Genomic DNA, 25,117 nt, shown 5'->3' on the forward strand with positions numbered 1-25,117 from the left:
AGCTGAGCCATCCGGAACATTTGGTATCCAGTTAAAATTCAAACAAAATCAGAAAGTCTAATGTAAAATGTACATTAGGGGCACAGAGAATCACTATCGCCCCATTTCTATTGGTCTTATTCCCAGGCCCCTCCCTATGCCTGACACGAAATTAAGATGCATAGTGCTTCTCTGTCAGTCATCCAGTTGTGCCCAACTCTTTGCAACCTCATGGCTGCAGCCTGCCAGGCTCCTCCGTCCATGGGATTTTCCAAGCAAGAATACTGGAGTGGGTTGCCATTTCCTTCTCTAGGGGATCTTCCCAACCCAGGGATGGAATCCAGGTCTCCCACATGGCAGGCAGACTTTACCATCTGAGCCATCACAGAGATTCTCGGACAATTCAAAGTGGCACCAACTTCTCTGTCACTTTTTTCTGGTGTCTAGGCCAGACTCTCCCTAAGGGACTCAGGAGGTGTGATTTGCTTAGGAGGAGATGATCTCCAACCTTTCCTCCTATCTCCTGCTGGGCTTCAGGTCTCTACTAACAGCAAACAGATATCACAAAACTGATTTGAGCAAGCAGCTCTTTAAGGAAAGGAATTGATAATATCATATGGAAGCTGAAACTACTATTAAGTTGACTGCTTAATAAACAAGATGAAAAAGATAAAACATGACCGAATAAATACTTCAGAGCTCAAGATAACATAGGTAACAAATAAGGAGTAAATCCTACATAAACTACCTTGTCAACAATGTCTTTTCCACTAGCAGTTACATTCTGGAGATGCTTTTTTTTTTAGCACTCAATATTGATTAATGGTCAATTCTTACCGGGACAGCTGCCATCAGTGTTGGTTTCAACATGGATGTATCTCCTTTGCTTCCTTTTTTTATTTTTGAAGACTACAAAGAGAAAACAGGTTTATATAAAGTGATCATTATTTTAAAAATTCAATGAAACACTTAAAAAATATATTTCAAAATTCTGTAATTTTAATCTGTGATGTGACATGAAAAGTCGCTCAGTCGGGTCCAACTCTTTGTGACCCCGTGGACTATACAGTCCGTGGAATTCTCCAGGCCAGAATAGTGGAGTGGGTAGCCTTTTCCTTCTCCAGGGAATCTTCCTAACTCAGGGATCGAACCCAGGTCTCCCACATTGCAGGCAGATTCTTTACCAGCTGAGCCACAAGGGAAGCCCATTTTAATCCACTCATATTCTAAATAGACCTTAAAAGGCAAGTTCTTTTGAAATGATTAACTGTTATCCTTATAGTATACTGTCATACTGAATGAAAATTGTGTTAAAGATCATTATGGTTTCTTAGTATCTCAAGGAGAAGGCAATGGCAACCCACTCCAGTACTCTTGCCTGGAAAATCCCATGGATGGAGGAGCCTGGTAGGCTGCAGTCCATGGGGTCGCTAAGAGTCAGACACGACCAAGCGACTTCACTTTCACTTTTCACTTTCATGCATTGGAGAAGGAAATGGCAACCCACTCCAGTGTTCTTGCCTGGAGAATCCCAGGGGCGGGGGAGCCTGGTGGGCTGCCGTCTATGGGGTCGCACAGAGTTGGACATGACTGAAGCGACTTAGCAGCAGCAGCAGCAGTATCTCAAATCACAGAAATTCCTTTACCTGATCTGCTAAAGTCTGTGGTGAAGAGTAGCCAATGCGGCATCCATGGGAGAGACAGACAAGCTCAGCACTTAATTCTAAGACGTGGGCCAGAGGCAAATATCCAATGTAAACATCTTTCTCCCTAGAAGAAAAGGAAGATGCAAGAAGCAACAGTCAGGTGCTGTTTCTGTGAAAAGTGACTCCAGCGGGAGCAGCTTTAAAAGGCAATGGGAGGACCCTCTGGGCTCCATGCATGCACGTGTGTGTATGACAGACCCTGGGGGTGTCAAGAGAAAAGCATTACGATACAGCTCCATCTGAAGCTGAGGAGGCAGACACACAAGAAGTGGCTCCGTTTCCAGTCCTCCTGGAAGGTGCTCCCTAACTGAGCGCTGCACAAGCAAAGCTCTACAGCAGAAGAGATCAGGACTCGGAGTGGGTAAAAACATGAGGGATTCTGAAGCACAGAAGAAATCCCCCAAGGAGGGATTTGACAACTAATGGGATATCAAAAAGGACCGTTCAAAGAGAATCCACAATTGCCTGCCAGGAATCTCAGGAAGAGATTCTTGTTCCGAAAGTTAAATTATACATTATATAACAAAATGTATATGTATACATGTGCATATTATTTCAAGAACTGTTCTCATTCTCAAAATATGAAGGGCAACTTCCTAGAAGGAACTAGTTGCTCTTAATTTTTTTCCTGAAAGTTTTGCATACGTAAGAGATTTCTATCTGCATCCCCAAATTCAATTCCACAGTAACGTGGGTATTTATAATTGTTACACTTAAAGGCAACAAAAATATCCAACTGCTGTACAAGATCAGTCATCACAATACTGATTCCATCTCTGGGAATGTTATCCTTGCTTCCCTAAAACTCTCTCCCGTCTGGCTTCCTCACTGATCTCTTTCACATTCCAGGAGACCCACTCTCCCCTTGCTACTACTCAACTGTGTCTTAAAAGGAAAAATCAGAGACTGAATACAGAAGCTCAATAAATACTTAGTGGATATATTATCTGTTCACTTGAATTATAATATTAAGGTATAAAAATGACTATGACGGTAATAATATGAACTGATTAAAATATTTAAGACATTTAAATCAGGTCAAGTCTGCACTTTTAAAGTAAAAAGTAAATATTAACAATGATACCTTTTAAATCCCACAACTATAATTATTTTGTAATTTTAATGTCTCTTTTGAAGAAATGCCTAACTGTAAACAGACTCTGAAGGACTAATTTGATCATATACTAAGAAATGACATAAATGTAAATAATTAACGTAAATAATAACATACCCGAGTTCTGGAATCCTTTCCGCCATCCCAGTTATACCAGCAATAATGTTACTATGAGAGATCATGACCCCCTTTGGAATTCCTGTGGATCCACTTGTGTACATGATTACTGCAATATCTGAGGGCGCTGGTTTGCTAAGGGGTTTGTTTTCTGCATTAGAGAAGACACATACTCCTGAGAAATTTAGCTATGTCACCAATTTTTTCATAATCATTTGTTAACTCAACAACTACTAACTGTACTCACACAAAGGCCGATAAAATAGATCAAGTCCCTGCACATGAGACATAGTCTACTTGGATAGATGTACACAAATCTATAACTTATAAGAGTTATGAAGAAAAATAAAGCAAGACCAGGTGAGAAAATGTTAGGAAAAGTGGCAGGAAACGAAGGTGAAGTAACTGCCAGGACCCCATGGTGCAGAGTCTCCAAGGTCAGGCCCACGACTCTGGATATCACACTGCGTGGAAAGCAACATCACTTTGAACAGGGGCTTGTCCGCAACAAGGATCACGTTAGCTACTGTGTGGCTACCTAACTTAAAAAGGAAACAACAGAGGGAGAGAGACAAAAGGCTATGCCAGTGATTCAACTAAGAAATTAGACCAGGGTACCTAGGCATTTGCTAAAACTGTTCTCTACTTCACAGTGTGAAGCTAACATGGCTACACTCAGAATTCTCCCCGCTTTGGCACAAGCCCAGGAACAGCAGCCAGCATCCCAGACAGGTGACACAGTAGAAAGACAAAGAGAAGTATGTCACGGGCAGCACCACTCCTCTGCCTGAATTAATCTTGGAACTACCCTAAACGTGGTCTTCTCAGTAAACAGGGTAAACATTTTAAACTTGTTCCCAAGCGCACCCTTGCTCTCGTACCTGTCAAGATGTATTTCTTGACAACTGTTATTACTCAAGTTCTTGCTTCCTAACCTGCCATTCACTCCTCTGTCCCATGGTACCATTCTCCACTGCCACCATTTTCTAGAAACTGTTCTCTGAGGCGACTCTGGCTAAGAAGTCCAATGGTGCTCTTGCAGTCCCTGCGTCACTGGGCTCCTCCAGTGCACCTGGTCCTACGAAAGACTCCCGCCTTCTGAGAGGCTCCTTCACTCGACCCCCATGAGTCACACACCACCGATCTCTTCCTTCTTCTTCGGCCAATTCGTGGTGGCCTTTGAAGGTACCTTTCTCTATGGGTGTCACCTACTCCCTTGGCTTTAATTAAAACCTGTTCTCAGCTTCTAAATCGTTTAACTCCAAACTCCAGCATACTAGACTTGAACACGCCACTGCCCACTACAAAGCTGTATGTGAATTTAGTGCACCTAAATTCAACATGCACAGAATTAACCTCAGCATAACCCTGTTTCCAAGCCGAGTGAAGTATAGTCCCACCATCCTAACAGCTTTTGTGAAATCCTACAAGTTTAATGACATTATTTCTAAAACTAACTTTAAACCATCTAAAAAGGAGAACAGGAAAACTGTATCATGGAAAAAAGTATTTTAAATTAATTTCAAATAAATACTACTTTTAGAACATTCATAAATTAATGTTTGTATTTTTCCTTAAGTTTTTTTTTAAAGAGTAGAAGATGGTATACTTAGGGTGACCTTTCTTCCCAAAGTGATGATCTAGAAAACCAGTTTATCACTTGATCTAACTTTAGAATCAGATACCTGGATCACATCTAGAGAACACAGTCACTGCAGAACACACACAAGGAAGCAAGGACCCGCCACGTACCCATGCTGGCCTTGGCTCCCAGAGCCCGCACGGCCGCCATGGTGTGCACGATGACGCCCTTGGGGAACTCAGACCAGGTCGGCGGCTTTCCATCTACAGTGATGATGTGCCGCAGGCGAGGGACCAGAGAAACGATGTCCTGGAAACACACAAGGATCCACTGCAGTTTTCTCTGAACATGAGTGAACGTGTGTGCGTGCTCAGTCGTGTCCAACTCTGCAACCCCACGGACTACAGCCCACCAGGCTCCTCTGTCCATGGGATTATCCCAGCCAGAATACTAGAGTAGCTTGTCATTTCCTACTCCTGGGGATCTTCCCATGCAGGGATCGAACCCGCACCTCCTGCACTGGCAGGTGGAGGCTTTACCACTGCGCCACCTGGGAAGCATATTCTTCATTACTCTATATTAACGAGCGTGGCAAATAATCCAGGGCACAAGAAAAGTAGTTTACCATGTTTCAAATTGTTAATTTCTTGCCTCAAAAAAGCAAGGGTGAAGTGTACTGGCATAACTACCCCTTTTTTCGGATGGACAACTATTGGTTTGAAATATATGTTACTGCTTTATAACATTAGATTTACTGTGTATACCTGTTCTTTGGTATAATTTTAATCAATAAAGTTAATTCCTTGCAAAAATGGGCATATAAACACATACTGCCTGAACTACAGGGTAGCCAAATGTTCCCCATGCTTTAAGAGGCAAATAAAGATATAGGGAGAGAGGAAGGGAATACTCTTATAAACTTGTTTAAAAAAGGGGGGTGGGGGGATCAGATATTATTGTTTTCATAGAGTTCAGAAACTAAAATTCCTTTCTCTTGTAGTTTCGTAAAGTCATTAACTTTCCTTTAAAAAGTTCTGAAACTTGTACTCAGTGCTTCAGAATAAGTGAATTACTAGTTTAAAAATAACGCTTAAAATTAAAAATTTATTGAACATAGACTTGAAAATAGATGAGCACAAGGTAGAAAAGCTAGTTCTCACCTTCAATTTTGTCTGCAAGAGTTCTTTACTAGTAATGATGTTGGTCACCTCTGTTTCATTTAATCCATGAACAATTGCTGGACCCCCTAGAGTAGCATACAGCGTAACAACTACAGGGAAAAGAAAGGGCAAGTCAAATAATTGACATTTCATAGAAGCACCAAGTGCAATTAAATAAAGGCTCTGACCACTGATGGAACATCTAAACCCTAAAATGTTAGATCCATAATTTGTGGTCTAATTGTGCTGTGTTATTCTAAATTATTTTAATATATTAACATGACGCCTACTCACTCTTCTATAATTCCCCCACAAAATTTCAACATTTAAAAATTTTTTTGTTTTCTTTCACCTACAGATGCTACTCTGAAACTGTGATGTTGAAAGGAATTATATTTGACTTCTAAAATGTCAAAGTCATAGATGTTAACTATTTGATACCAAAATATAAAAAATATACCAATAAAATAAGACACTGAATGTCATATTTAAGATATTATTTCTTTAAAAAATAGCACTAATGAGTGGTAATACTACTTATTCTAAAGTAGAAAAATTTTAAGAAAAATAGTCTTAGAAATGTCAAAATTAAATAATAATGAGAAGTTAAACAAAGTCACTTTAAGAGATAATTTAAAGCTTCTTAAAAGAAACATACTATAAACCCAAACCTATGAAAACAAAAAGGTATACCAGTTTAAAAACAAAATACAGTGGAGGCATTTACAAAAAGAAATTTGATGATAAAAAGTATCCTTTCCATTTCATCTGAAGTATAAAACAATGTCCATGTTTAATACCACAACTGACACCATAACCTCTGAACGAAACTTCTCAGACGACCTCACAGGCATCACAACTTCCACAAGTCGTCTTATATTTATACAACATAAAAAGTCTCTATCGTTTAACTAGCAGCTAGGTTTGAGTGTTGGAAGTGCTTTAGAGGCCAGCTGTCAACTGTAAAAATGGCCTAACAAGATGACACTAACTTTAAAGGACAATTCTGAGAAGGGGTAGCAGAGCAATGACCCACAGGTGTAGATTTAGTTCCCCAGACCCACAAAGTCCCCTCAGAATAGGTTCAAGTCCTCTTACTACACGGGTAATTTGTTCCACAACTGAACAAACCAGTATGTCTTAAATTGTAACAAAGGTTAAAATTAACATCAGAATTTTATCCCGGGAGGAAATACTTATCATAAATAGTAAGTATCATCTCTCCCACAACACCAGGTCCATGCTTCGAGAAGGTAAGGAAGCCCACGTACGCTGAAAATTATACATGAAGCAGGCCTGTGCAGCAACCATCCACTCTGCCCTGGTCTCACAGAAGATGGCGATGTTGGTCTTGGGCTTCTGACCCAGCATCTGTAAGCCGTTTCCAAAATTAAAGGCTCTCACAAAGACATCTTCGTAGGAAAGCCAATTATAGCTTCCAAGAATAACCTGATAAAACAAACAAAAAAACACACAAAGAGCTTTCAATCATCAAAATATTAATCTCCAGAAGGATGCCAGGATGTGTTCCAAATTTCAACAGAAAGTTATGTCTGTATATAAACTATTTTGTTCTAACAAAAAGCTAGAAAGCAAGTTTCAAGGAAAAACTCTATTTTGAAAATTAGCTATTTTGTGGTATCTTCTATGACAACTTAAAATTTTCTGCTAAATTTTTATCATTTGGGCAATTGTTTTTCTTTTAAAAATAACTTCTACTACTTAAGAATTATTGGATTTCAATATCAGATAGTACAATATGATTCACAAACAGACACTGGCCAGACCCAAGCTAACAGAAATGTTTATGGCCATTCAATTTGAACTGCTGTAACTAATTCTGGATACACAAAGTACTGATAGACAAGTCTCCACTGATACAGCCAGGTGGGGTGTAGCTACACTAGTCACCAAAGTCCCTCTGTAGAATACTCACTGGCTCAGCAGGGCTTTCAACATTTCACTTGTGCAGGTAAAATCAAGTCTTATCTTAGTAGCAATCCCCTTTCAAGTGTCTAGGAATTTTCTCCAACTTAGATCAAACCATAAATCCTTAATTTTACACAGATTAGACAGAAAGCTATTCTTGCTGCAAAAATCTATTGACAGTTCCCAAACATGCCTGTGTCATTAACATATGTCTCACACACCTTAAAACCATCTAACCATATTCATTTTCAAAAATGCATTTCGATAATAGAATTAAGCAGGTTGGATGAATATAAAAATGGAAAAATAGTTGAATACTGCCCTCTAGGGTCCAATTCCAAGTTGGACTTGAGAAATAAATTCATACTTTAATGGATAAGGGGCTTCCCTTGTGGCTCAGCTAGTAAAGAATTCGCCTGCAATGCGGCAGACCTGGGTTTAATCCCTGGATTGGGAAGATCCCCTGGAAAAGGGAAAGGCTAACCACTCCAGTATTCTGGCCTGAAGAATTCCATAGACTGTATAGTCCATGGCAGAAAAACATCTACTTCTGCTTTGACTATGCCAAAGCCTTTGACTGTGTGGATCACAAGAAACTGTGGAAAATTCTTCAAGAGATAGTAATACCAGACCACCTGACCTGCCTCCTGAGAAATCTGTACACAGGTCAAGAAGCAACAATTAAAACTGGACATGGAACAACAGACTGGTTCCAAACCGGGTAAGGAGTACATCAAGGCTGTGTATTGTCACCTTGCTTATTTAACTTATATTCACAGTACATCATGAGAAATGCTGGACTGGATGGAGCACAAGTGGGAATCAAGATTGCCGGGAGAAATATCAATAACCTCAGATATGCAGATGACACCACCCTTATGGCAGAAAGTGAAGAAGAACTAAAGAGCCTCTTGAGGAAAGTGAAAGAGGAGAGTGAAAAAGTTGGCTTAAAGCTCAACATTCAGAAAACAAAGATCATGGCATCTGGTCCCATCACTTCATGGCAAATAGATGGGGAAACAATGGAAACAGTGAGAGACTGTTTTTAGGAGGCTCCAAAATCACTGCAGATGGTGACTGCAGCCATGAAATTAAAAGACGCTTGCTCCTTGGAAGAAAAGCTATGACCAACCTAGACAGCATATTGAAAAGCAGAGACATTACTTTACCAACAAAGGTCCGTCTAGTCAAAGCTATGGTTTTTCCAGTAGTCATGTATGGATGTGAGAGTTGGACTATAAAGAAAGCTGAGCACTGAAGAATTGATGCTTTTGAACTGTGGTGTTGGAGAAGGCAATTGAGAGTCCCTTGGACTGCAAGGAGATCCAACCAGTTCATCCTAAAGGAAATCAGTCCTGAATGTTCATTGGAAGGATGGATGCTGAAGCTGAAACTCCAATACTTACTTTGGCCACCTGATGCGAAGAACTGACTTGCTGGAAAAGATTCTGATGCTGGGAAAGATCAAGGGCAGGAGGAGAACGGGACAACAGAGGATGAGATGGTTGGATGGCATCACTGATGCAATAGACTTGAGTTTGAGTAGGCTCTGGCAGTTAATGATGGACAGGGAAGCCTGGCATGCTGCAGTCCATGGGGTTGCAAAGAGTCAGACACAACTGAGCGACTGAACTGAACTTGATGGTTAAGGCAACTGAAATTAAGATACTTGTTTAACTTAGTAGTCCCAAACTCTCACTGCACCCTCCCCCTACAAAATGCTCAGCACAAGGAGCTCCAATGACTTCAAAAGGAGCTCTGTGGGGGTGAGAAAGCAGATGAGAATTTGGCCAAAACGTGTAGGATTACAATTTTTAAGAATTTCACACTCCAAAGATAAGCCTATGAGCTACCTCCTAGATTCTAGAATCTAAATGAGTTTCATAAGTTTCAGAGAATATATGTGCTCTGAAAAAGCACTAGATATATAACCCAAATATATAAACTCAAAAGACGCTGCAAAGAAATCAAGCTAAGAGTTTAATTCAAGTGTAAGGGAATTCTGAATTTAATTCTTTAAACCACTGAATTTTCTAGGAGTGATCTTTCCCATAAAGATTATATTTAAGGGACTCCCTACACTGTAATTTTATCTAATTTCTGCTAGAAAAGGCTTCTGATCCTAACTTGGTCCCTATGGTTAATCCAACCTGGAGATTAAATTATTCTATTCCCTGTCTATACTGTTGAACACTGCTGAAGAATACCAAACTTTTAAAATCCAGGATCACACATCTCACCATCCAGCAATCCTACTGCGCTTCCTTGGCATATTCATTTTCTCACCCTATCTGAAACCTCTCCCCTCAAATGTCCTCCACTCTTTCTCTCTCCCTTCTCCATTTCTACCTGATGACACTACCTCACACTCCACTGAGAAATTAGAAATTAAACAGAAACTCCCTTGCTTTCCTACCACCAAGCTCAATACCATACATGTACACACACGGTCTGCAGTCCCCAGGGCATGACAGTGGCTGAAGTGTCCCTGAAGGAAATCCAACTCACTAGGACTTTGAAGAGCTTCCTAAATTGCCATCTCTAGTCCTAACTCGTACTTGGGTACCCAACCTACTTTTTCACTTGATTATTCATCTAAGGATGACTTTAACTGATACTCCCCTCAAAACAGACACTTCCTCCATCTTGCCCTGTCATCCTAGCCCATCTCTCCTGAACTAATGAATGCTGACTGGCCAACTTCCACTCTTATTCCTCTTTAGCCCCTTCTCCCTACAGTAGTGAGTTTTTAAAAACATAAATCCACGTACTGCCCTGCAAGTGTTCTGCCTTTCCAGTAGGAATGGGATCAGAACACCACACTCTGCCTTACAAAGTCCTAAGGGCCCTAGACTTTGGCAGTGTCCCTGGGCCCATCTCAAACCCTCTGTCCTGACTCACTGCCTATAAATACAACTTTGTCCTTTCTGTCCTTCAAAGAGGCAGCGCGGGAACCAGGATGAGGGAAGACAGGTGCTTAGGACACAAAATTTAAGGAGGCACTCAGTCTCCGGTCTGAGCGCCATTATGAACTCTGCACCCTCATGCTTCACCCAGCTGGGTTGGTTCCTACTTCAGAGCCACTGCACCATCCTGTCCCCCTGCAGAGAGGGTTCCTACCAGATCTTCACAAAGCTAGCGCCTCCGTGTCCTTCAGGCCTCCACTAGGCCATCACTGACTCGAGAGGCTACCCCTGATCTCCAATCAGCTTTCTTTCTTTACAATTAAATCTGTTACCTTCTTACTTATCATCTCTCTTCCTCCCATAGAAAAGTAGGATCCAGAGAAGAGTAACCTGTGTGTCTTGCTCAGGAAGTGTCTTCCAGTGCCTAGGCCACTATTAGCACATAGCAGGCACCCAGCAATTATTTGCTAAATGTGTGGAAAGAACTGGTGCAACCCAACAACTTCAGTTCACTCTGGGCCTCAGAGTCTTCCACCTCTCCTCCAGAAGACTCATTTTCTAAAAGATTTCTTTTTTAAAAAGTCTATATGCACCTGATCATTTAACTTCCACGGCTTCTTTTGTTCTGATCATCCTTCAATCGCATACGTCCTGTGCTCCCACCTCAAATATTCTTTTCTGTGACCCACGAGACATAAACATGTCTGACTGTCCTGAGTCAGGAAAATACACAACTAGTGTACCACGGAGTCTGAGCAGTTTCTTCATCTGTAAACCTACTTGGGGGCTAAAGAATCCCTCCAGTCACTTTGCTCTCTCACATTTGATTGGCTGTATTCTTACTCTGTGACAGGTGTGACATACACACAAGTAAACATCAGTGCTATCACTCAAACTGTTGCTGCCAGGGCCACAGAACTCAGGAATTTACTTTTGTTCAGGAACCTATGAAATTAGATACCTAGATTATGCTGATGAGGAAGGCCTCTTATCTCAAAAGAGGACTATAAAAATAAAATGGAGATAAGATACAGAACATGCTATAAAACAAATCACACAATACTTAACCAGTCAGGGCCCTGGAGAATGAGACAGTCTATAAAAATTAACTTTTCAGGTAGCTGAGTTTAACCTTTATCAGCATTAGAAGTTTTATTTTAACCATGCAGAATAGAGGTATTTCAAAAGTATATACTTCCTACCTTCAACAAAGTATACCTGGCTTCATTTTACATTTCTCTCTGCAAATGAGCATCATTCTAAAGAAATCATTGTGAGGGAGCCAGAGAGAGTGAAAATATTCAGTAGATCTGGACAGTTGGTGATAACCATGATGATAAGAAGGCAGCTAACCTCAACTAGTGTTTACTATGTGCTAGGCATACTGCAAGTAACACTCACAGGATTCTAAGATAGTTACTATTATTATCCCTATCTTACAGATGGGAATATTGAGATACTGAGGGAGTAAACATAATTTGCTCAAATCCCAAAGTTATTAAGTGACAGACTAGAATACGAATCCAGGCAGACTCACTCCAGAGTCTAAGCACTAAACCACACACTCCAATTGCACTACAAGAAGGAGTTGGGGTGTTACTGGGCAGGCGAGTCAGGTGGCCTGAATAACAAGTGTAAAAGGTCTGTGTTCGAATGGACTGTATTAATAGTAGAGGCAAGAGTGGAAGCAGAAGACTTGCTTAAAGGAAAGGAGGGGGTGGGGGGAGTGGAAAGAGCAGTAAGGAGGGAAATGAAAAAAGAATCAGACTCTTGGGTTTCACCTTGAGCCACCTGGTACACAGTAGAGCCTTTAATAAATGACAGGGTGAGGAGCTAGTGTGGAAAGGAAAACCAAGAGTTCTGGCTGGGGAGAGTATTAATATAATAACCAACCACAAATTCTGACCAAGAGATCAGCCATTATTTTTTATACAAATCAAGCATGTAAATATCCTAATAAGTTAAAAATAAAAGTCATACATGTGCAAACAGGATAAAAATGTGACTCAAGAATGAAATAACACAAAAGCAGGCACTAAGAGGGAAAAAAAGCTAAGTCAACTCCTAAGAACAGAAACAAGTATTTCTAGTATCTTTTTTGATCAATTCAGAAGGAGTAACAGTGAAACTTCTCTTTCTAAGCACTATGACTGCATGCTGCTGCTAAGTCACTTCAGTCGTGTCTGACGCTGTGCGACCCCATAGACGGCAGGCAGCCCACCAGGCTCCCCCGCCCCTGGGATTCTCCAGGCAAGAACACTGGAGTGGGGTGCCATTTCCTTCTCCAATGCATGAAAGTGAAAAGTGAAAGTGAAGTCGCTCAGACTCTTAGCGACCCCATGGACTGCAGCCTACCAGGCTCCTCCATCCATGGGATTTTCCAGGCAAGAGTACTGGAGTGGGGTGCCACTGCCTTCTCCAATTCCTTCTATTTTCTTCTAAGGTATGTAAAACATATAGGGAAAAAATGTAAAGTGTCTCTGGTAGTTAGATCACTAAATGTTTAGCTGGTTTCATGTTTTCTGTTTCACTGTAAAAAAAAATTTTTATTCTTTGCAACTGTTTTATTATAAGTGCATGTATTTCAAAACTGTTCCAGAAAATGATCACTTCATTATTAATTAATTTCAAAAAAACATCAGTACAAGCACTTGCTCTGGGAAGTCTGAAATCAGGAGCTACCAACACTGGTTCCACATGCTTCACTCAGCCACAGTTTTATAAAACCATAGGAGACTCAGAATGACAGCACAACAGTCCTGGACAAGCTTGCTGGGCCTCAGGAACACAGCAGCCTCTGCTCCTCTGCCTTCTGTTCTTGGTGAAGCTGACAGTATCAGCCTGCCCACACTACTGTGGTATGCCCACACTACCACGGGCACAACTGTAGCAGAACCATCACCACCACCTTTTCTCCCACTTACCTTCCCTTGGGAGCTCAAAAAACAGGTAAGATAAAATGAAAACAAAGCTTCAGAGTTCATAGATTTGAAATAAAGTTTTCAGTATCTTTGTTTCAACCATGCCAGATACATTCTAGGGTTAATCCCCAAAGCTCAGTCTCCCAAAACAGGGAGACAACTTTTGGATATTGCTCATCATTAGCTTTTTTTTCCAACATAAGATTATCTTCAAATATGGAAACTATTAAATGATGATACACTTCAGCAAAAATATTTCCCACTCTCAGTAAGAACTCTGAGCAAAGGCCACACTGCCTAAGCAACTCCACTCTTCCACTGAAGGGCAGGCTGTGAAAGGTCCCCTTCCCTCTATTCTTTCATAGCCAGCTCTGCTACAGCTGCAAGACAGTGGCTGTTAAGTAAGAAACCAAGGGGTGGGGGTGGGGAGGCCTAGTTTAAGACACAGTGGGGATACCCCTGTCCAGCGTGCAGACCAGCAGAAACTGGAGTCTCGGCTAACCCACGGTATAGCACATCTTCTTGAGAAAGTTTAACAGAAAATATTTGCTTCATTTATGATACATAAAACCTACTTTCCCAATGAGTCTAATTTCAAATAAGAAAAAATATTATGTATTTTTTATATCAAAGTTTATATAAAGGCTTTTGGAAAAAGTTTGATGAATTACATGCAAATTTAATGGCAAATGTCAGTGTTAGGTAGACCCTCTAACAGTGATGTAGTAGAGACAGAAACGATTAACTGAAAATAGTTTTTCTTGACTTCTAACTTTTACTGGAGTTCAAATATTTCTCTGTTGAATAAACAATGAATACAAACGCACCAGGGTCAAGGAGGGAGAAAAAGAACCATGTAACACTCACATACATACATACAAACACACATGCAAAAACATGCACAGGGCATAAAAACTTTGCTTGTGACCACTGGGTTATCTGGCCACATTCAAGGAACAACTATGATAGCTCCAGGATTTTATTTTGTCCTAATTACACAGATAACTTGAATTAAGAAGAATTTCATATTCACCATATTTTTCTCCTTTTCAAATTCTTGGGAACTAGTTTGCTGCTGTGAGTGCTGAATGACTGATAGTGCTAACTCCATAAAACGCATGTTGTGTGTGGGGGAGACTGGAGAAAAATAAAACTTTCTGCTAAGATAGGATTTTTGTGATATACGCTACATTAAAAGTAAGAGAACCCTATCTTTGAATTCAAATAGCAGGAGTTTGTCAAAGGATAGATGTGAATGTTTATTTTAGATACAAAAAGCACAGAAAGAAAGTAGTGAAAAACTTTAGCACTTAAAAGGTGTTTTTATTACCTTTTATAACTACCAGATCTCTCAGAGACAGAAAGAAGGATGGTATGTATAATCATAAAAAGTAGTGACTAAATATGACAAAAATCAGATGCCACTATAATAAAGTATTTTGCAAATTATAATCTATAGGCTAGAGACGAGTAATCAGACATGTTTAACCATATGATCTCAATTTCTCGAAACGTGCCGTTAACTAACCACAGCTAGATTTCAACTTAGCACCCCCTCCCCGCAAAAAAAATCATTTAAGTGAGGCAAAACTAAGTCAGCAAGAGATAGGAAAAATGCCTTAAAAGTAGAGTGAACATAGAATTTATCCAAATCACTCTTGAGATTGCAAGGGGGCACTGTTAACGTCTGAGTAACAAGTACAAGTCAGGACTGTTCATATAAAACTAGATAAAACATCAGTCTATTTGAAGGTTAGGAATACATACAGATTCTGCTGTCCAGAGTTAAAATAGAGTTTTTTTAATTTCTAGGACTTACTGATATTAACTTGCTTGACATCTCCTTTATGTTTTGAAGATCACTACAATTTGTGTGGTAAAATTCATGGACCATTAAGTAAAATAATATCATTCTCAACCCCACCACCACCCCCTCCCTACACATTAAGTAAAACAACACACACACACACACACACACACACACACACACATATTCTGCAGTAATGGGAGGAAATGGGAACATCTCATTCCATCGCTGTGCTTACTTGGACTCTCCTCCAAGATCTGGGACTTCCTTCATGACCGACAGAAAAAAAGGCAGCTGGAGTCAGGATGCAGTTGGAAAAGGTAGTTAAGAGAAAAACAACTTCAACTACACAGGTATTAAACCTCTAACCTAGCCAAATTCTCAACTAACAGATCATCTTACTGACTCTAAAAAAAACCTGTATCTTCAATTTTCACCTACCAGAGCTTCAAGAACAGTTTATAAGAAACACACACACCCGAGTTTAGAAACAGCATTTTCACGCCATTCCTGTTCTTCACAGGGGCTGCACCACGTGCCTTCAGTCACTCACACAGTTCTACCCAGTGAATTCCCAAATGATAATAGAAGCTACAGCGTTTACACTAGATACCACAAACTGTTCCACACACATAAGTATAGAACATACACTCACACACACAAAATCTCTCTCTCAGGCTCTTTCTCTATCAGTTCTCTCAACAGCCCTGAGCTGGGATTAGTCTAAGGAGCAGAGCTGGTCAGCCTGGGTTCTGCCCAGCGGCCCCCGCCAGCCGCAATGCCCTTGGGCAAGTGACCTCTGTGTGCCTCAGAGCTGTCATCTGAAAAGGAGGGTGTCCCTTTTCACCCTAACCCATGGGGCTTTTTAAGTCTTATCTAAGTTGATAAATGTAAAGCTCTTAAAGCAGCCTGGCTCATCAGGAATGCTAATAAAATGTCAGGAAGGATCATTACTTCCATGTTAAAGATAAAGACCCTGGAGGCAAACTTGTTACGTAGCTTTTCCAAAGTCACTCACAGCTGGTGGGCGGCAAGGACAAGACATCCACCCACAGCCTGGATCTGGAGTCCGGGCTCTGAGCCACCAGGTGACACTGCTAGTACAGGAGGCCTTATCCTCTGTTTTCAAATCAATAATGGATGGCTTAATATTTGTGAAAAGAAATTCTCCAAAAGAAAAAAAACAAGGCATTTGTCACAACCCAAGTACCAAGACATTAAACATCCAATGGAACTTACATTATAATCAGAAAAAGCAGGTCACACCCCAAAACCCAGAGCAATCTCAAGCACACAGGTGCTTCTGGAACTACCAGGGAATACAGCGTCAAACCCCAAACTGCCCTAGACCTTCTATTCCAAGCCTTGTAGACACTCAGGTGGCTCAGAAGTGCTCCACACTCAATGTCTTTGTAAAATTCAGAATAAATCCAAACCAGGGGTACAGAAAGGAAACAGACTGCAGTCTAGTCCCTCATACCTCCATTTCTCCTGCCACATCAGCAAATTCCAATAGAAGCAGGTTGCATTTGTCCCTTGTCACCATTTCTTTATTCAGAGCAAATTCAAAGGCTGTGAAAGACCACATTACCTTTTTAAAAACTTTTCCATTCGGCTGCACTTCATCTTCCTCATTTAGTATTTCACGTGTTCCCAAGAGTCTTTTGTCCTTGAATTTGTTTTTTGCATGCATAAAAACTTTATCAAGTGTATCACATCCAGGGTATAATACGGAGGCCAAACCATCCAAGCTGTTAACAGATCTGTATGCAGAGTCAGGTTTTGAATTTACAGGCTTTGCTTTAGTTCGGTTTGATTTTTCTTGTCTTGACTCAGACAAAAAATAATATGGAATGTATGTTAAAATAGTATAAAGTGATATTATGAACTGTATGAAATACAAAAGAATGGGGTTGATGGTGTGTTTCAGCTTCATGGAAGACGGTTTTGAAGACCCGTGGTTATTCATAGTGTTCAAAAAGAATTAACAGCTTTCTGTAAGAATCTAGAAGGAAAAGAAAGAAAGTTATTGGTCAAAAATCATTCTCCAATAATTTTAAAGGAAAAGTCTTCACATTAGTTAGGCAGATGACTTCCGCCACCCCCCCCCATAAGTAGCCAACATACTGTCCACTCCTGCTATTTGTGGGACACTTATTTTGTGCTGTTATCTATTAACCATGGAATTTTTTACAGAAAAGCTTCCACATCATTCTGTAAACAGGTGGCTTTTCCAACCTAACCTCAAGTAACCACAAAGACTTCCCAGTGGTGAGGAGAAAGCAAGCCAGCAGGCCTACAACAGGATGGAGACCAACACTGCACCACTTCCTGTTCTTTGGGGTCTCACTACATTCAGGATGGCAAACACTTAGTACAAAGGCCACAGTCTCCCCTCTCCCGGCCCCTGGAGCCACTGCTTTCTTTCCCAGGGCGCCCCCTTGTCTCACTCCAGGCAGCCGCAAGCAACTGGAGTTAGCAAACCGCATGAAATTCCCTTTCCACAGAGATTCTAGATATTTTTCACTTTAGACAGGTTACATTATAAAGCAAGAAGGAAGCGGACTTTGATCATTTTATATGTTGCATTTCTCAGATTTATTGAGAATCTTCTATGTGTTAAGTCAGGGACTGGAACAGGGAAGGAAACAGCCTAAGCCTCTCCTCCCGTGGAGCGGATACATTCCTTGGGAGAGTTTAAGACAACTAGCGCCAGGTGGTGGGTAAGAAACCCCATGAGGAAAGAGTGAGCCCAGTCAGGGAAACACGAGGTGACCAGGCAAGGCTGCAGAGGCCGCTCTAGGATGCGGGTGGGCCTCTCTGGCCAGTGATACCTGAGCCGAGTGGGGAAGAAGGGCGCTAGGCAGAGGACGCAGCCTTTCTACCGCGGGTAGGTGATACTACCAGTTAACAAACTACCAACTACTCCATCCAGCTCTGCCTCCAGGATTGTGATTTCTGACACTCTTCACCTCCATGCTGCAGAAATTCTATTCCAGGAAAGTGTGGCCGAGAGCCCTGAGGAATCCCTTCACCCCGTCTCCGCTCAGGGCAGAAGTTCTACTGCTGATGCAGCAGACCATGAATACTGGGCACTGTGGTTCATCAGGTCGATGCGGGGAGAGCAGCTCCAGACACTAGTGGCTGCACACAAGGCCAGGACCAAGAGCAGAGGACAAGATGCTGCCCCTGCAGCAGTGGGACGGAGATTCTCCACAAGCCAGAGAAGCAGGTTGAAAGGATACAGAGCCCCTTAGCAGTCACTAACTTAGGACTGACTTAGTTGGAACACAGAACAGACAAGTTCAAGCTCAATGGCACTGGAGAAAACAAAGGAGACATTGGTTGTGAGCACCTAAGATGCAGCTGGTAGGTCCACAATAGAAAACATGCCAAAGGGAAGTTTGGCATCCAGAGAAGTTCAACAGAATCATGGAAAGAGACACTGAGGAAGACCCCTCCTGGAGCCAGGGAAGCTCAAAGACTGCCTCAAACACAACTCCTACAAAGAGCATCTAATCTAACTGGACACACTGTGGGGCATCTTAGGGCCCACGGCTTTGTCCAAAATAAGAAAGCAACTGACTGGCTAGCAGTGGACAATATGTGCTGGGTGTGGCGCCAACAGAGGCAGGTCATGGAGACAGATGGCTAAAGGGAGCCCTACTAAAACCGTGCTGTCACCCCCTGAAGAGGGCACTTCCAAGTAACTGCATGTGTTCCCAAGGCTAGGCCCTGAAGGAGCACCATCAGAGGACACCCACTGCAGAAAAGGTGAACTTCACCAAAACCGGTCAGCTAAGTCACTAAACAAGCAAACAACACAGGAAGGTGTAGAAAAGGAGAGGGGGGCATTAGTCTTTAGAACTGCTATCTAAATAAATAACTAAAATGTCCAGTTTACAACAAAAAATTAGGAGGCATGCAAATCAACAGAAAAGTATGACCCACACATCGAGGGAAAAACAGGCAGCAGAAATCCTCGAGAGACCCCAAATGTCAGGCTCAGCAGACAAGGTATCAAAGTAGTTATTACAACTATGCTCAGAGAACTAAAGGAAACCATTCTTCAAAAATTAAACCACAAATTCTGCAAATTTTAAAAGGTAAGGAACCCCTCTGAATTTGCTCACACATAAAGAAGCAGCCAAAGACTTTGTGAGAAGCCAAAGACTCCCAACTCATCTCTGGGCTCTGTTCACCATTCCCAGCTCTCTTCTTTGACAATGTGTTAGGTAGTACCTTGAAGAATGAGTCCAAAGGATCTAGATTTCTGCCAGAAAGGGAATGGGGAGCCACTGAAGGTTTCCATACAAACAAGTGGTACAATGAAAATAAGGGCCCTACCACTTCCAGGATACCAGAACTGCAGAGAACAGATGCACTTAATAACCCAGGAGAATGACGATACCTCATTAAGTACTCTGAAATTTAACACTGCATATTTCTATCTTAAATTTAAAAATACTGTGATTTAAAAAAACTACCTTTATCCACAGATGATATGACTGCATTATAGAAAATCTTAATGAATACACTGAAAACCTAACAGAACAGAATTCAGCAAAAGATTGCATAAGGTAAATATTAAAAAAAAAAAATCAACTGTATTTCTATACACTAGCAATGAATAAAGAAAAGTGAAGGTAAGAAAACAATTTTTTTTACAACCCTTTCAAAAACACCTAGGATGAGATATAACAGGAAATGCAAAACTTGTACCATGAAAACCACAAAACATTGTTTAAAGATACTAAACACCTAAACAGAAAACATTGTTTAAGGATTTTATGACAACATTCCCCAAACTGATGTACAGATTCAATATGAAGCTTATTAAAATCTCTGCTGACTTAAGAGAGTTTGTTGCTCTTAAGAGAGTAATTGTTTCTAAAATTCACAAGGAAATTCAAACTAGCCGGAACAGCCTTAATACAAAGCAGTATTAATCAAGACACTGTGCTACTAGCAAGAGGACATACAGACTAATGGAACAAACGGAGAGTCCAGAAATAGACCTTAGGACAACTGATTTCAATAAGACAGCAAAAAACTCAGCAGGGAAAACACAGTCTCTTCAACAAACAGTGGAACAACTGGACTGCTGCTGCTGAGTCACTTCAGTCGTGTCCAACTCTGTGCGACCCCATAGACGGCAGCCCACCAGGCTCCCCCGCCCCTGGGATTCTCCAGGCAAGAACACTGGAGTGGGGTGCCATTTCCTTCTCCAATGCATGGAAGTGAAAAGTGAAAGTGAAGTTGCTCAGTCATGTCCGACCCTCAGTGACCCCATGGACTGCAGCCCACCAGGCTCCTCCATCCATGGGATTTTCCAGGCAAGAGTACTGGAGTGGGGTGCCATTGCCTTCTCCGGAACAACTGGACAGCTACATGTAAAAGAACAAAGATGAACCCCTTATACCATACAAAAAAATTAACTTAAGACAGATCATAGGCCTAAATATAAGAGCTGAAACTATAAAACTTCAGTAAGTACTAATCACTGAGAATGAGTAGTGTTTCAGGAAGAGTACAGTAAAAGGAAGAGGTGGGTTCAGGCTTTTTCTGAAAAGTCTTCTTGGCCCAAACAGTAATTTACTATGATCTTCAAAGTGTGGACAGAGGAAGAGAGATTTTGAATAGATGATACCATATAGCGTGAACAAACACCAAAAGTTCAGGAAACAATCAGCCACCCAGGAGAGCAGGGTAGGGATGAGGAGATGAGGGCAGGGTATTAAAGGCCCCAAATTTTAAAGGTCAAATTGTTGTGGCCTTTGATGCTGAGGAAGAAACTTAGTTTACATTCCAAAGTACAGAAACACACAGTATTAGAAAATAACTGTACACCAAGGATAACCTGAACTTCCCTGGTGGCTCAGATGGTAAAGCGTCTGTCTACAATGTGGGAGACCCGGGTTTGATCCCTGGGTCAGGAAGATTCCCTGGAGAAGGAAATGGCAACCCACTCCAGTACTCTTGCCTAGAAAATCCCATGGACGGAGGAGCCTGGTGCAGGCTACTGCCCATGGGGTCGCAAAGAGTCGGACACGACTGAGCGACTTCACTTTCACTTTCAAGGATAACCTGAAGGCAGTAGGAACTGGAGGGAAGGAAATCACATTAAAGATAACAAATAATCCTCCCCTCCACGGTTAGGAGGCTGTGTTGAGTAGGACATGGAACAAGCAGCTAGGATCCCCAGCTCCTAACTGCCCAGCGGGTGGCAAAGGTGGCAGCTGTTCCTGCAGCCTTTCCAACTGAAATCTTTCTGCTTTAATACCTGAGGGTGGTTCTGTACCTGGATTGCAAACAGAATAAAGCTGCAAGTTACAGCAGAGGCAAGGAAAGGAGGGCAAACAGTGTGGTGCCTTCAACTGAGACCGAAATACAATGAAGAGGCTGGTCAGTGGCTGGAAGACTGGGGGAAGGGAGGGGCATACAAGTCTGAACATAATGGGTTTAAGATGTCTGTGAGTCATCCAAACACACCAGCTGTGAAAGTTACAAGAAGTCAGAGCTACCCAAAGAGAACACACAGGAGATCGCCAAGATAAGTTCAAGAACAGAAAACTTTGGAGGGAAACAAATGCCAAGACTGAGGGAGGGGAAATCCCAAGGAAAAGATCAATGAAGGAGAACTTGGAGAGGGTGGGGTTAGGAAAGTCAAGGGAGGAAAGAGGCAAGTGGTGTCAGATGCAGCCTAGATGCAACAGTCACATGCAAATAAGATATTTGACTTTTCTACAGTGATTTAGACAAACTAGGTAAAATAACAAAACTCTGCATCCTTCTATCTGCTCAAGTATCTACAGAAAATGTAGACTAGTGTTGACTGAAATAAAAAGAACACACAACCAAAAAGTCGAGTGTTTATGTTTTATTCTGCAGACATACTGAGGACTGAAGCCCAGGAGACAGGCTCTCAGATAGCTCTGAAGGACTGCTGCAGAGAGATAAAGATGGAGCCAGGGTATATATGAGTTCTGCAGAAACAAACCAGGTAGTTACACATCAAAAGATTTCTGATAATTGAAGAAAAAAACAAACACCAAGTTAATTAATTTATTAATGCCTTTCTATGCATAGGAAGATGCAAGAGCCTGGCTCGCTGAAATCATTCCTTTGATACACACCTTAACTGTCTAGGGCCGGTATTCTGTTCTTCTCTACCCTGAATCTCCTGAGGATTCAGTTCAGGCAGTTGCAGAGGCTTGTGGCTTCCTGGCCACAACATCCTCTGTTTACTGATATGAAAGGCAACATTCTTCATCCACATTAGGAAACCAGTCACAGCTACTGCATTATGTTGCCACACCTTAGAATATGATTATCACCTTCCATTGAACCATTAAGTCTATTAATCTTTTCCTTCACAGTGTGGACGTTTCCAATCTAGTTTAAGAAGGCCTCATCCATGCCAGGATTAAACCACTGGCACCCTATGCCCTATATTTTTTCTAGTATTTGCAAATTCTTTATATTTAATCAACATGGAGTTTATTTTTCTCAATTGTAAGGGAGAAAGCTAACTTCTTCTTTCAGATGAACTGTCTGAACATTTATAAAATAAACCATCATTTTCTCAACTAACCAAAGCGTCACCTTCAATAATTTACAATTCATACTTGGATTCAGTTCTCAGCCCTGTTCTGTTTCTTGGATGTACCTGCCCACAGCTCTGCTGACACACCACACACCAGGGACAGACTCACAGCAGCGCTCCTTTATCTGTGGTCCATGGACCAACCCCTTCAGAACTACCTTAGACCATATTTAATGGAGATTCCTCAGACCCGTCTTTCCCTTTCTCACCTTCCCAATACCTACAAGCTGAAAACTACTGGTGGACTCGGTTTTAAACAGCAACCATGGGATTTTAATGGACACTAATATTTGAGAACTGCTGCTTTAAATATCTGATGAGGCCTTCACTAGTCACAATTTTCAAAATTTTCTTATCAATTCTTACAGATAAAGGAGATCAGTCCTGGGTACTCTTTGGAAGGAATGATGCTAAAGCTGAAACTCCAGTACTTTGGCCACCTCATGCGAAGAGTTGACTCATTGGAAAAGACTCTGATGCTGGGAGGGTTTGGGGGCAGGAGGAGAAGGGGACGACAGAGGATGAGATGGCTGGATGGCATCACCAACTCGATGGACATGAGTTTGGGTGAATTCCGGGAGTTGGTGATGGACAGGGAGGACCAGTGTGCTGCAATTCATGGAGTTGCAAAGAGTCGGACACGACTGAGTGACTGAACTGAATTGAATTATATATAAATTTTAAAGATTTAATATTTCTTTATGGTGAAACACAATTTAAAAAGATCAAAAAGGAATAAACATATATCACTTATATGGAAAATCTAAAAAATATTATACAAATGAACTTCTTTACAAAACAAAAACAGACTCACAGACATTGAAAACAAACATGGTTACCAAGGGGGAAAGGGTGGGGGTGATAAATTAGGAATCTGGGATTAACAGATAAACACTACTATATACCAAATAGGTTTAAAAAATACAAGGACCTACTGTACAGCACAGGGAATATATTCAATATCTTGTATCTATAATGGAAAAGAATCTGAAAAAGAATATATATAAATGAATCACTATGCTCTTCACCTAAAAGACTATAAATCAACCACATTTTGACATTTACGGGAAAAAAAATACCATGACAAGATATACAAAGAATTTCAATAATTTTTTAAATTCAAGCAATAAAAAGGAAAACTAGGTGAAGAACACGTACAGAGAAGCCCAAAAAAGGAAAAGCAGATGGCTAAAACATACAGACAATATGTTCTCCTAAACTTGTAATCAAGATTCAAATGAAGGCATACTAATTTTTATCCAATAGTTTCACAAACATGAAAAAGACTACAATATCCAGAGTGCACTGAGATAATCTGGCAGTATTTAAAAAACACACACACACCCCCTTGGCAATCCCACATTCAGAACACTATTCTACAGAAAAGCAAGTGCTTACCAAACACATAAAAACAAGCATTCAATCACTCATTTGCCAAACAAATATTGAACACAGACTCCACACCCAGAACACTTTCAGAAGACGAAGTCATAGTCATAAACAAAATCTGGGGAGCAAACAGACCACGCACAAATAACTAAATACCAAGAGGTACCGGAGCTACTAAGAAAAACAAAGCAGGTGCAAGAGAATAAATTTGGGAGAGCAGACGACTGCTGCATCATAAAACTGTAAGAGGCGGCATCTCGCAGGTTGTGAGTAGACAGTCACCTGGTACCTGGAAGAAGAGCATTCTAGCTGAGCCCAGGGAGGAAGGGAACAGCGAGTGGAGATAAGGGTGGAGAGGATGCTGAGAGGGATCAGATCCTGCAGGGCTGGCACCACCATGAGAACTGAGCTGGCTCGAGTGAGACCATCTGATCTACCGTGCAAAGGATGACTGTGGCTGCTGCGGGGGCTCTGACGGGGATCAGATGATGATACTGGCTTAGATCAGAATGGGGACGAAGGAGGCAGTGAGAAAAGACCTGCTTCTGACTGTGTTTTGAAGGTACAGCTTTGGATACAGTGAGAGAGAAAAAGGAGTCAAAAGCAACTCTGAAGTTTGGGGCTTGAGACATCGAAAAAATACTGAGCTGCATTTACTGAGAAGGGAAGACTGCAAGATGGCAGATTTTGCTCCCCTCCCCTCCCCGCCCCAGCCAAAAAAAAACTAATTCTGTTTGATGGAGATAACTTTGGGAATTCTCAGCCTATTTATGATATTTCAACTGTGAGACTGGCTGAGATGACCTCGGAAGTGGGAACACATGCAAATGGCAGACCCTGTGGCATGTCCACATGTAGAAGGGCCAGCAAACAGGGCAGGAGAGGAGAAGCCAGTGTTGAC

At 41.4% G+C, this 25,117-nt stretch overlaps 1 protein-coding gene across 1 annotated transcript in view; it reads right to left on the reverse strand.

The window, feature by feature from the left end:
• ACSL3 (acyl-CoA synthetase long chain family member 3) overlaps positions 1–25,117 on the reverse strand; it is a 75,091-nt gene that overhangs the window by 15,658 nt on the left and 34,316 nt on the right. Inside the window, exons 2-8 of the mRNA XM_070385942.1 lie at positions 16,813–17,226; positions 6,930–7,107; positions 5,659–5,768; positions 4,669–4,807; positions 2,917–3,067; positions 1,626–1,749; positions 817–888 (exon numbers count right to left, since the gene is read on the reverse strand). Coding sequence (XP_070242043.1) covers positions 817–888; positions 1,626–1,749; positions 2,917–3,067; positions 4,669–4,807; positions 5,659–5,768; positions 6,930–7,107; positions 16,813–17,190 — 1,152 coding nt within the window. The 5' untranslated portion in view covers positions 17,191–17,226. The remainder of the gene's footprint in view (positions 1–816; positions 889–1,625; positions 1,750–2,916; positions 3,068–4,668; positions 4,808–5,658; positions 5,769–6,929; positions 7,108–16,812; positions 17,227–25,117) is intronic.

This window comes from Bos mutus, chromosome 2 (assembly GCF_027580195.1).
Source record: "Bos mutus isolate GX-2022 chromosome 2, NWIPB_WYAK_1.1, whole genome shotgun sequence".
In the NCBI taxonomy this organism is placed as follows: domain Eukaryota; kingdom Metazoa; phylum Chordata; class Mammalia; order Artiodactyla; family Bovidae; genus Bos; species Bos mutus.